This window comes from Primulina huaijiensis, chromosome 3, assembly GCF_012295235.1.
Source record: "Primulina huaijiensis isolate GDHJ02 chromosome 3, ASM1229523v2, whole genome shotgun sequence".
Taxonomy (NCBI): domain Eukaryota; kingdom Viridiplantae; phylum Streptophyta; class Magnoliopsida; order Lamiales; family Gesneriaceae; genus Primulina; species Primulina huaijiensis.
In genome coordinates, this window is record NC_133308.1 from 30059707 (window position 1) to 30071553 (window position 11847).

Below are 11847 nucleotides of genomic sequence, written 5' to 3' on the forward strand. Positions count from 1 at the left end.
CAAAACTAAACATGAGTTCGTTTTGTCAAAAAAAAAAAAAAATACGTGTTTGATCCAAACAAAAATGTTTATATACTCTTTGGGTCACATGTCATTTATCAATTAAAAAATTGATATAAAATTTTAAAAATGTATTATTGATATATGATATTTAAATACAAATTATTTAGCGATTTATGATTTTTGTATACCAGCACGCATATTATATACACGATTTCTTCTTAGGCCGGTGGCAGTTAACCAGAACCCTAAAACCTCGGCCACGGCAAAATTCTCCCTTCTCTGTCGACAGAAGCATGTCGCACTTTGGTAGATCTGGGCCGCCGGACATCAGAGACACCTATTCTCTTCTCGTCCTCAACATCACTTTCCGTAGGACATCTTTTTCTACACTTTGTTGGTCTTTCTGGTTAAATTTTCTCATTTATCGGTTCTTTTAGGTACGACGGCAGATGATTTGTTTCCCCTTTTTGACAAGTATGGAAAAGTAGTTGATGTTTTCATCCCCAGGGACCGGAGGTACGTGTTTGGAAATTTTATGTTATATGTAATTAGCGACCATGCAACGAAATATACGGTGCCCGTGAATTTATGGATATATTTGAGAACATGTATTCAATTAAATCTTAATCTGCAATTTTTGTTGTAGTTATTAAAAATTGATAAAAAGTGAATATTAATTTCAAATATCAGTATATTACTTTCTAATTCTGACGTGAGGTCACAAACATCCAAGTGGGGTTGTGTTTTCTAAATATGTCATAGAGCTTCTCTACTAGTTTACAAGAATGTAGATCTGTTTGATTGTTATGGTTTACCATCGATAAAGATGTCTACGACTCATAAGTCCCTGAATGTTCCTTGTAATTCCATGCTATTATTTTATTCCACCGTAGTTTGTTTAGAGTTAAAGCACTATTGCATCATAATTGCATATGCACCTGTGGTTTTAAACAATCAAGAATTTGGTAAGGTGCTACCCATGTTTATATATTTGGTTGGCCCTTGTCTCTTCATCTCCATTTCCGCTCTCCCTTAATATTCGACCATACTCTCTCTCACTCAACCTGTCCCGCTTTAATCCCTTTTGTCTTTTGAGATAAAACAGTCACAGATAAGAACTTCATATTTATTTTATCATAAAAATTTGTGATCCCATTATATTTTCATTTTTTATGGAGTAAGATAAAATAGGTGTCAACCTTTTGAATGTGTATATTGACACTTCTCTCTATTTTATGACATTTTGCAATAAATGGGAAATTTAGATGTAAACATCTCCATAATCGTAGGAGTAATTTAATGTTACATTGATGAAAGGTTAAGGACATATTTTAGTTGGATGATTGGAGTGTTTCAGTTGGACTATTTAACGATGGGCTGGGTAAAGTGTGCATTTAACTGTATGAAGTGGGTTTGATCTGAATATTTAAAAGTGAGGCTTTTAAGTTCAGGCGAGATGCAGTCTGAACTTTGAGGTGGCACGTGCATTTTGCCCTAAAATGTCAATTTGAGCTGCTCAGAAATGTGTAATTGGAGGTTATATTTTCTCTCTCAATTTTGGCTGTAAACTTCTTTGTGTTTAGCTGAAGTGCTATATACTGTCACTGTCGTACATTAGGACTGGAGACTCGAGGGGCTTTGCATTCGTGCGATATAAGTATCAGGAAGAGGCTGCAAAGGCGGTTGAAAAGCTAGACGGTAAGTTTGTGGGACAGGTGGAGAAATGGATTTTGAAGTGTGTTAATCTGTTAGATCATAGTCATTTTTTATCATGGAAAATTTTAACTCTTTCATGTGCAGGAAGAGTTGTTGATGGGCGAGAAATAATGGTTCAATTTGCAAAGTATGGCCCGGACGCTGAAAAAATGTATGTTGGCTGTTCCCTCACTATTCTTTTTTGGTCTTTTTGTTATGTGTGTAGTTTCTTTCTTGGAGGATTCTTTTTAAAGTTTGTATTACCTGTTGGAAAAGGAATCACTTACAGAATATTACTCTCTGCTAAAATTTCACTGGTTATGTTACTAGAATTTGTTCAAGAACTTTGTTGGGTTGCTGTTTTGAATTGTCATTCGTTTGTGCAATTGATTGGTAGTAATTTGATTAGAAATGCCAACTTATCAAACTTTAATGTTCTTTTTCATCAGTCACAAGGGGAGAATTTCAGAACCTGTTTACAAGTCCAGAAGGCGATCTAGAAGTCGCAGTCCTCGGCCAAGGTATATAACCTTTTTCTCATGTTTATTAAGTACATGACGGTTCAAACTCTTGATTTACATCAGCTTGGAGGTATCTTGGACATGTAACTGCAGAAAAGTAAATATTTGCATTTATGTGAATCGTGTGATGGGTTATGATGTGTCTGGCATTTGAATTTTTGAATTTTTTTTCCAGTTCCCTGTAACATGGAATGGAAGAGCCATATTCAACAGCTTTGCTAATTTGCTCACTGTTTATCTATGGTCATCTACGCGACCAGATTCTGTGCAGTTACTTAATATTTGGAGACTAATTTTCTAGATTCACTTGAATTTATTCAGGAGTTAATAATTTTTTACAGATGATACATTCTGTAGAAAATCTATCTATTCAATGACAAAAAATCGAAAGAAAGTACATTTTTTGGTTTTCCCTAATTGAGATGCCGAGCGCTTGTATTTTGTAATCAAGTATCTTTCTTAGTCAATTGTCCTGACTCAAAACAAATCGATCTAGGCACAAAGATGATTACAAGGACAAGGATTACCGGAATAGGAGCCGTAGTAGAAGTGGAGGTAGATATGAACGTGAACGTGAACGTGAGCGTGATGTTGGCAGGAACAGGGATCGTCGGCACCATGGCAGGAGCAGGAGCCAAAGTTGGAGCCACAGTCGGAGTCCTGCTTATCGCAGAGACCGTGGAAGAGGCAAGTATAATGATGAGCGACGCAGTCGAAGTCGGTCTTATGGAAGGTATTTCTTTATTATTACCTTTGTTTATCTTGAGTTGTACAACATGTTCATAAATTAGTTTTGTGATGATACGTTTGGCACACTCGACAGTGCTTCCCCTGTTCGTCGCAGTCTTAGTCCTCGACTAAGCCCATCTCCAAGGAGATCTCTGTCTATGGATGAAAGTCCAGATGCTAAGAATCACAAAGAACGATCAGCCACTCCAAAGAGTGTCTCTCCTCGTGTTATTCGTGATGGTTCTCGAAGCCCATCTCCAGGTTCTGAAGCTGATGTGAGTGTTGGAACCCACTTGAATCATTAGCTTGATTGGAATTGTTCTTGACAATGCTTTATTGTATCTTTTTTTCAGGAATAAAGGTGCTGGTGCTGCTCGATGCGATAATGACTTGATACAACTTCTTTTGCAGCAGTTGTCTTGGATAAATTGGATATTTCTATGTAGTGGTTGCTATTAGTGATGTGATGTCTTCAAGATTACTTTGAAGGTTGCATTTTTCTCAACTGTTATGAAATCCTATGTCATGTTTGATGGTCTTTGCACCTTGCTATGGTTGCTACTTGAACAGTGTCTAAGCTTTTGTTTCCCTTTGCTATTTATAGTGTCACGTGAAGTTTGTCGTAATTTTCTATTTAGTATTTATTCAACTCTCGGTAATTAGCTTTTGTGAATGTTTATCCTGGATGTGGATCATTGAACATTTGACTCATATGTAAACTTTACTGGCCTGATATAGTTGTGCTCGTGAGAAGTAGTTGCTGCTGATTGACGAGATGATGCAGTAGCTATTGATGCTGTGTTTAGATGATGCAGCAGCTGTTGATACTGATTTTACTTTGCTGTCGATTGTTTTAATTTCTTGCTGGTAATGAACAGGTGTCTAAACAAACTTTTTACGGTGTACTAAGTATTGCAGCACATTAAAATTCTGATTTTGGCCCATTACCATCCTAACTTTTTCTTGCTTATGATTTTGAGAATTAATGAGAGTTTTGTAAGTACCATGTAGCTGAGGCTATTGACAAATAAATCCTTTATTTGCTGAGAAATATCAACCCCCAGGCGTTCATTTTTGTCAAAGATACTCGAGGATGGTGGTAAGATATTAACTGATTTCCCCCCATTGCTGGTGTTCTATTTGGATTTTGTTCGCTGCTATTTGATGAGAAATGACATAGCTATAATCTGATATTAGTTGTATTGTCACAGCATGAGATCGCTGCTGTAGCTGTGAAGTGATACCTGATAATCTTGTAGATTGTCGTAGATCAGTTTTGGTCGCTGAATTGAAGTTTGATTGAGTCTTCTCAAATCCTTTTCTCCATTGTTTTACTTGCATTCATTTCCAGTTTTATTCCATCAGAATCCCTAGTTTATGCTAGGGATCCGCGTTTAATTTACCTTCTGTAAATTATGTGCGCATGCCAATCCTGATCTTCGAGCCTGGTTTTCCATATTTGGGGTCATTTCTGTATTCAAGTCTTGTTCGCAATGTATATTACACGTTTACATCTTGCTTTGGGTGGTTTAAACTCAGAGCTCAGCAAAGAGATTTTGGGAGGATATTATGTTGTATCTGGAACATGTTTCAAAATTATTTAAGAAAATCTCAAGTAAATCTCGAGTATAATTGATTAAGTTCTGGTCTTAAATAGTTGATTTTGGTGGTGTTTACAAAAGTTTATTTCAAGTATTTTTAATTTTTTACGTATAATTTTTAAATATTTCATTGGTTAAATTGAAAGCATTTGATAAGTTTTTGCAACGCTGCTGCATTCAGTTTCTGATCGACCGTGTCGATTCTATTGAAATTGTGTTTGTGTGGACGTCTAAGGTTCAATCATCGGCCTTGATCAAATATTATATGCATTATACTATACTTTTTATTTTGTATTTTTATTATTAGTATACCCTTTGCACAACACGAAAAATCGAATTTTGAAAACAAAACATGTTTTGAAACGACGTGCTATTGATTTCAAAATTTAAAATTTCCAGTCTAACATATTCTTGAAACTTTAGCAATAGTAATTTTACAAATTAAAATGCAAATAATAGAAATTTCAATCGGCTTTTTTCTTCTTGATGAAGTTTATATTATTATCTATAGGAGGGATTGGGGTGTGGTTGCCGAAAGCCAACTATGAAGTTTTAGTCATAAAGACAACCTTGCCATTGATTAATTTGTTATGTTAAGGAACGTGTTTTTTGTAATGAAAAATAAGCAATTATGTAAATTAAAATGTCTTGATTATGATCGGTATAACGAATAAAAATAAATTATATATTTTTTAACGAATAAAAAAAATATTTACATTTTACTTGCCAAAAGAAATGCCACCATGTGCGGACCGGACCGGACGGTTGAATATATGAAAATCGTGTGCGTCCACGTCCTAGTTTTAAAGGTCCATGCTCCAAACACAATCCTACAAATGCCATCATATTCGGCAGGTACGTGTCAAAATCTGGAATCCTAATGCATTGTTTAAAGGCTGCCCGTGTCATTCATACCGGCGCGTTTTCGGATTTCTACCCACACTACCCAAATCATCGCTCAGCCAAAGAAAGAAAAGAAAATGTCGACCCTTTGTGTACCAGCACAAGTTCCCTCTGTAGCCGAGGACTGTGAACAACTCCACAAAGCATTTTCAGGTAGCTTTTGATCAACCCAGATTCGTTTTGCGTGTTTGTGTTCTTTTCTTGTGTTAAAAGGGTGTTATGGAATTAGTTCGATCCCTTGTTTGACTGATCCCGATGCGATTATGTATGTCTTCGGTAAACATGTAAGAATCCCTGCTAATTTTTTTTTGGTCTAAATCCTTTGATCTGTGACTGGAGCATCGGCGGATTGAATCGTCCAAAATTTTGCATTTTATTTATCATTCTGGAGTTTTGATCCAAATGTCATTGGGTCTTAATCGACTCTCTCAAACGCACGTTCGGTTAGATGATTTCGAAGCAGTATATGAATCTACCATTTTCAGATTTTGTTAGATCCTGAGTTTTAATTAGTAAGTACCCTGTGTCGGACAATGGCAAATGGTGTTTCGAGGAGGGACAAAACTTATATTTTGATATTAGTACGAAGAAAATGGATATGGCGGATCAACATCATAGTTACTTATTCGATAATATTAGTATTGTATAATTTTATCACTGTCTTGTCTTTGTACTAATGTAATGTCATTGTATATACTGGCCGTTTGCAATATTTACTTTGAATATTGATTTCTTTTTACCGGATTTTCAGGATGGGGTACCAAAGAGGGGTTGATCATATCCATTTTGGCCCACAGAAATGCCGCACAACGCAAGCTGATTCGACAAGTTTATGCAGAGACCTACGGAGAAGATTTGCTCAAAGCCTTGGATAAAGAACTAACAAATGATTTTGAGGTTACCTGATAGTTTTTATATTTGTTTTTCTTATCGTTTGTGTTATGGGTTCCTGCAGCAAGAGTAAAACTTGGGATTGACCATGAAAACCTACACCATAAGCTTCCACCTACAACATGTTTGACTATTTGGTCATGGGTTCATCAGTTCTTGGGGACCTTCCTTGACATCCTCCCCAGAAAAGAATAAACTTGATTATTTGTACATCCTCCCCAGAAAAGAATAAACTTGATTATGTGTCATCATGAAAGACTGAGACTATAGTTACTTATTTTTGTCGTGGAGCCAGTATTATTCTATTTTATTTCATTCGTGTTTTCAAATGTATACGCCAGAGGGTTGTGATGCTCTGGACGCTGGACCCTCCGGAGAGAGATGCATATATTGCTAATGAAGCTACAAAGAGGTGGACATCGAGCAATCAAGTTCTCGTGGAGATAGCATGTGCAAGATCACCAAAAGAATTGCTTTTGGCTAGGGATGCTTATCATACTCGTTTTAAAAGGTCACTTGAGGAAGACGTTGCTTATCACACAACTGGAGACTTCAGAAAGGTAGAAAAAGAAAAAAAAAAACAAAGAACTATTTCATGCTAAATTTGACCATTTCCACGAGTATATTATAGCTTTAAACCCAACACTTTGATCATTTGTAAGGATGCTTGTGCTGGTTCTTTTGGATAATTTTGTTTAAGCCGTGATCTATAGCTATATTCTCTTGTAGCACTGTTGCACCTAGTCCAATGTCGAAAAATCTGTTGTTTTATATCCTGCAGATCGGTGTATGGGAAATTTAGCCCACTTTTTTACTTAGATAGTATAGTCACTCTAGTTCTTGAACCTATATTGTTGTCAGAAACCACTATGGATCGACATACACGAATTTTTGTTACTGGTTAAAAAATAGCTATTTAACAGATGGTTGATTTCTTTCAGCTTTTGGTTCCCTTAGTGAGCTCCTATCGCTATTGTGGGGATGATGTGGACTTGACTCTGGCCAAAAGAGAAGCTAAAATTCTACACGAGAAAATCTCAGAGAAGGCTTGCAGCGACGATGATCTCATCAGGATATTGGCCACGAGGAGCAAGGCACAAATCAATGCAACACTTAATCAGTACAAAAATGAATTTGGGAACGATATAAACAAGGTATGAATGCATATGCACAGTGCTGAGGCTCAAATATTTGTTCCTTTTACCTGTATATATTATTATCATTGAATGTAAAGTTATCTAAATAATATAAGATTTGAAACTGGAGTTTGTTGTTTGATTTTCTGACAATTATTATAACAGGATTTGAAAGCTGATCCTAAAGACGAGTACCTCTCCATTCTGAGAGCCACGGTGAAGTGTTTGGTTTACCCCGAGAAGTATTTTGAAAAGGTCATCCGGCTTGCAATAAATAATCGTGGGACTGACGAAGGAGCCTTAACCAGAGTAGTTGTCACAAGGGCTGAAGTTGACATGAAAGTTATCATAGATGAGTATCACAGAAGAACTAGTGTGCCTCTGGATCGAGCCATTGCTAAGGATACTACAGGAGATTACGAGGATATGCTTCTCGCCCTCATCGGACATGGGGAAGCTTGAGTCTCCCCTTTTGGCGTTTTGAACCGGATAAATAAACAAATAATATCGAATCATCTTGATCGAACTTTGTTGTTTTGTGAGGTGTGTTACATGAAAACTTATTTATTCTACTGCGTCCACATTGAGAATTGCTGAACATGAGGCTGCGATTCTTGGATCTCTCTCTCTTTATGTATTCAATTCAATATAAAAAAATTCCTGTATAATATATGTTATCATACATTATATCATGTGTGTATTAATAAAGAATTATTTTTACAATTCACGCACATTTATTTTAAAAAAAGTATAATCTATGATTCCTTGCTGCTATAATTTCTGGTTCACTGCCTCAGATATTACATATTCTGATGGGCAGAATTTCAAGAATTGTTCCCACTGAGTATGTGCCGCCAGCATTTCTGGAGAGTATTACCCCACGCCAGAGGACCAGCATAAACAGATCAATCCTCACACGTTTCGGATTTTTTTATACATTTTACATATATTAATCTATATAAAAGCTACAAGAAAAGGATACATATAATTTCATTTCCAAAAAAATTAACAACGAAATAAAATAAAACATCATCATTTCAGTCTTAGCATCTTGAGGTCAAATTCTTGAAATATCTGTAATCATGGGAGCAGTGGGTGCCTGCAACAACCTGTCAGCTGCTGTGTTACTGCCGAGTCAACGTGGGTGCGACTCAATACCGCGCCGCCTCAATGTGGTGAAGCCATTTCTTTCCATCCCGGAAACCCTTCGCTCCTTTCGTCTTTGTCCGCCGGAAGTTCGAGCTTCATCCACTTCCTTTGTCGAAGCTAAACCCGTAATTTTCCTTCTTTTATTCATGTAATTTCTCGGGTACCTATTGTCAAATTGTTAGGCTTTAATTGGTGTTCGGAAATATGAAAATTCACTCCAACTGTTGGAAAAGGATTGTGGGATTAAATTCATTCACAACTTACATCTTGCTTGATCAATGCATGAATGGCTCTCTGTTTATCTCAATAATTAATTACGACGCTTTAATAAAATTCGACCTATATGGACCTAAAATATCATTTCTTTTTGCAGTTTGAAACAATTTACTGACATCATTGTGAATATCGAATTATAAATTTACTTCTCAATTTTTAATCCGCTTTTGAATATAGGAACCTGTTGTGGATGAGGTGAAGCTAAATTTGCGCAATAAGATTTTATCTTGTCCCATTTGCTACGAGCCATTAATTTGGAACAGCCAACCTGGGTTATCTTTGTGAGTGATGTGAAACTCGACAACTGATCATTTATACATATTTGCTGATGATTTTATTATCCATCATTTGGTCTTATTAATAGGAATTGAAACTTGAATGCATCGTGCAGGGAGTCTTTAGCTCGTTGTAGTTTGCAGTGCCAAAAATGCAGGAAGTTGTATTCTGGCAACGAGTCACATATTGACTTGACAGTAACTGGTGGTGGGAAGGTGTATGGCGAGTCTAAGGCAGCCTCTACCGAGATTTTTAGGTGACTAACATTCTTGGATTCATGATGTGTTCAAATATTGTTTTTTTATTGTAACATCATATTTCACCGACTAGCTTGTTCATAAAGGCCAATAATTTTGTGAAATTAAAATGATGTTGGATCTCTTATTACCTTTCTGATCATCTGCTCATGGCTAAACTATCTGTGACTTCAAATGCAGTTGGGTCTGATACATGTGCCAATTGCTCATTTGCTAATCAGCTAACATGTGCTAATAACGTGTACTTTACAGACTTGTTTCTCAAGTTTAATGGATGAACTCTTCATTCAAACAGGTTGCCTTTGGTATCATTTCTCTATGAAAGAGGGTGGCGACAAAGTTTCTCTTTTTTAGGAGGTTTTCCAGGCCCAGAAAAGGAGGTAACTGATCATCCGACATTAACTTTTGTTGACAAATGCCTTTGCTTATTTTGCTTAATGGATTTGACTGCAGTTTGAACTGATCAAAACTTACCTCAAGCCAATTTTGGGTGGAAATATTATTGATGCAAGTTGCGGAAGTGGGATGTTTTCTAGACTTTTTGCCAAGAGTGGATTATTTTCCCTTGTTGTTGGCTTGGACTTTTCCGAGACTATGTTAGAACAATGCTACGAATTCATTAAGCAAGAAGACAACTTTCCTGATGAGTATGTTTTTTTTACATAAATACTTGAATAATTTGCTCGTGACATTTCTTGCACCTGCTTTTGAAATTTGATTGTAGATTTGTTTGTTTTTCAAATTGGTTTTTCATAGGAACTTAATCCTGGTTAGAGCTGATATCTCAAGGCTTCCATTTGCTTCCCATACTGTGGATGCTGTGCATGCCGGTGCTGCTTTGCACTGCTGGCCTTCACCATCAGCAGCGGTAAGAATACCTCAATCTTAATATGTCCCATTTTGTCTGTGTGCCGCTGATTGACAGCCATCATGACTGATACTTTGAAATAAAATTTTGGTTTAAACCTTCGGAACGTGTCCACCAAAATTTGATAGATCTACTGCAAAGGACAGAATGGTTTCCCAGATCTCATCTGTTTATCGGTTTTGTTCTTGTTTTGTGCCTGCAATTCTTGTTCTTCATATCTTTTCAATATGAAAGGTGGGAATTTCATGGAATCGTGGGATTAGGCCAAAGGTTAAAGCTATTTCCATCAAACAGTAATGAGCTGATGTTATATTCTGTCGTTATATAACAGGTAGCAGAAATAAGTCGCGTGTTAAAACCTGGAGGAATATTTGTCGCTACAACTTACATTCTAGATGGTCTCCTCTCATATGCTCCTCTACGTAGACCTCTACGTCAGGCATGTTTACTTGACGTTATCTATAGACTGATGGAACTGTCAAAATGTTGAAGCTTAACAACCGTTTCTATTTGAAAATTCGAAACTTTCAATCTCAACCTTAATGATTGCAGTGCAATTGTTTTGCGATTGCAGACCCTTGCAGAAGTCACAGGCAGTCATGCATTTTTATCAGAGAAAGAACTCGAAGATCTCTGCACATCGTGCGGGCTTACCGGTTTTACTTGCACCAGAAATCGAAGGTTCGTAATGATCTCAGCCATGAAACCTGTTGAGTTATAGGTGAGTTTGTGTCGTGCTTTCCGTTGTATACTTGAAATCCAAGACTGACCGACCCTTCATAGAAATGTTTACACCTACAACTGAAACACTCTGAGGTGTGAAATATGTATATGTCAAAATACAAGGCGCTCATTGTTACTTATTATTAAATAAAATTAGAATGTATAATTTTATATTCCCCCATGCAAGTTGGTACATCTTCGAATAATAATTTTCGTTATATATCAAATGAAATGATTAAAGAAAAGAATCTTGCTTATTTACTTGAGTATTTTGTCTCAAAAAGTTATTATTGTAACGCACACCGTTTTGTTGGGAACAAGGGACTGGCCAACGTAAATATCATCGACATTGTCTGGTTTATTTTGTGGCGACAAATCTTCTGATATTACCAAAAATTAATCCTCCGTAGGCAGGAGAAAAATGGAATAACTATTTGTGGCTTGTATTTCTTTACAAGTCAGGCGGCTAAAGACCTAGACATATCTAGGATGTGGTTAATATTTTGACATGTTACGGAACAAGGACAAACAATTTCCTTTTTAGCTTAGCTTAGCTTAATCGGTTAGTTGTAGGCATGATTAAACTTGTTCCGGCCGAGTGATGAAACCGAGCTAATCCTGTAGGATACCGGATTGGACTGGTTTCGATTTGTCGGATTGATAGTGTAATTTAATCTAAATCTGAATTAAACTGGATTGAAATCCGATTGGACCTGATTGAGATCAAATGGGAATCAATTTTTCTAGAAAAAAACAAATAAGTGTATAATAAATTAGATATAAATACAATTCCAATTCTTAATTTTTTTTAATTATCCA

The 11847-nt window shown here is 36.4% G+C and overlaps 3 protein-coding genes across 5 annotated transcripts; all 3 read left to right on the forward strand.

Moving 5' to 3' along the window:
* Positions 1-206: 206 nt before the first annotated feature.
* Positions 207-4588, forward strand: LOC140974585 (uncharacterized). 3 transcript variants are annotated; one of them, XR_012174814.1, is made up of 10 exons: positions 207-372; positions 441-519; positions 1622-1701; positions 1804-1870; positions 2148-2219; positions 2716-2952; positions 3043-3223; positions 3302-3437; positions 3687-4047; positions 4160-4588. XR_012174814.1 is itself a non-coding variant. In XM_073438147.1 (8 exons), the coding sequence occupies exons 1-8, from the start codon at positions 297-299 to the stop codon at positions 3305-3307; spliced, it is 798 nt and encodes a 265-aa protein (XP_073294248.1). In that variant the 5' UTR covers positions 207-296; the 3' UTR covers positions 3308-4416. The 3 variants fall into 3 exon arrangements, 2 of the variants coding, with proteins under 2 accessions (XP_073294248.1, XP_073294249.1); XM_073438147.1 differs by having other exon boundaries at positions 3302-4416; XM_073438148.1 differs by lacking the exons at positions 3687-4047; positions 4160-4588 and having other exon boundaries at positions 3064-3223; positions 3302-3679.
* A 773-nt stretch (positions 4589-5361) lies between these two features.
* On the forward strand, positions 5362-8202 carry LOC140974588 (annexin Gh1-like). Its single transcript, XM_073438150.1, has 5 exons — positions 5362-5605; positions 6204-6349; positions 6685-6903; positions 7285-7497; positions 7645-8202. The coding sequence occupies exons 1-5, from the start codon at positions 5530-5532 to the stop codon at positions 7939-7941; spliced, it is 951 nt and encodes a 316-aa protein (XP_073294251.1). The 5' UTR covers positions 5362-5529; the 3' UTR covers positions 7942-8202.
* Positions 8203-8437: 235 nt separating this feature from the next.
* Positions 8438-11198, forward strand: LOC140974587 (uncharacterized methyltransferase At1g78140, chloroplastic-like). Its single transcript, XM_073438149.1, has 8 exons — positions 8438-8753; positions 9082-9185; positions 9296-9436; positions 9733-9817; positions 9891-10084; positions 10194-10305; positions 10637-10744; positions 10880-11198. Exons 1-8 carry the CDS (start codon positions 8562-8564, stop codon positions 11024-11026), a joined length of 1083 nt encoding a protein of 360 aa, XP_073294250.1. The 5' UTR covers positions 8438-8561; the 3' UTR covers positions 11027-11198.
* Positions 11199-11847: the final 649 nt, after the last annotated feature.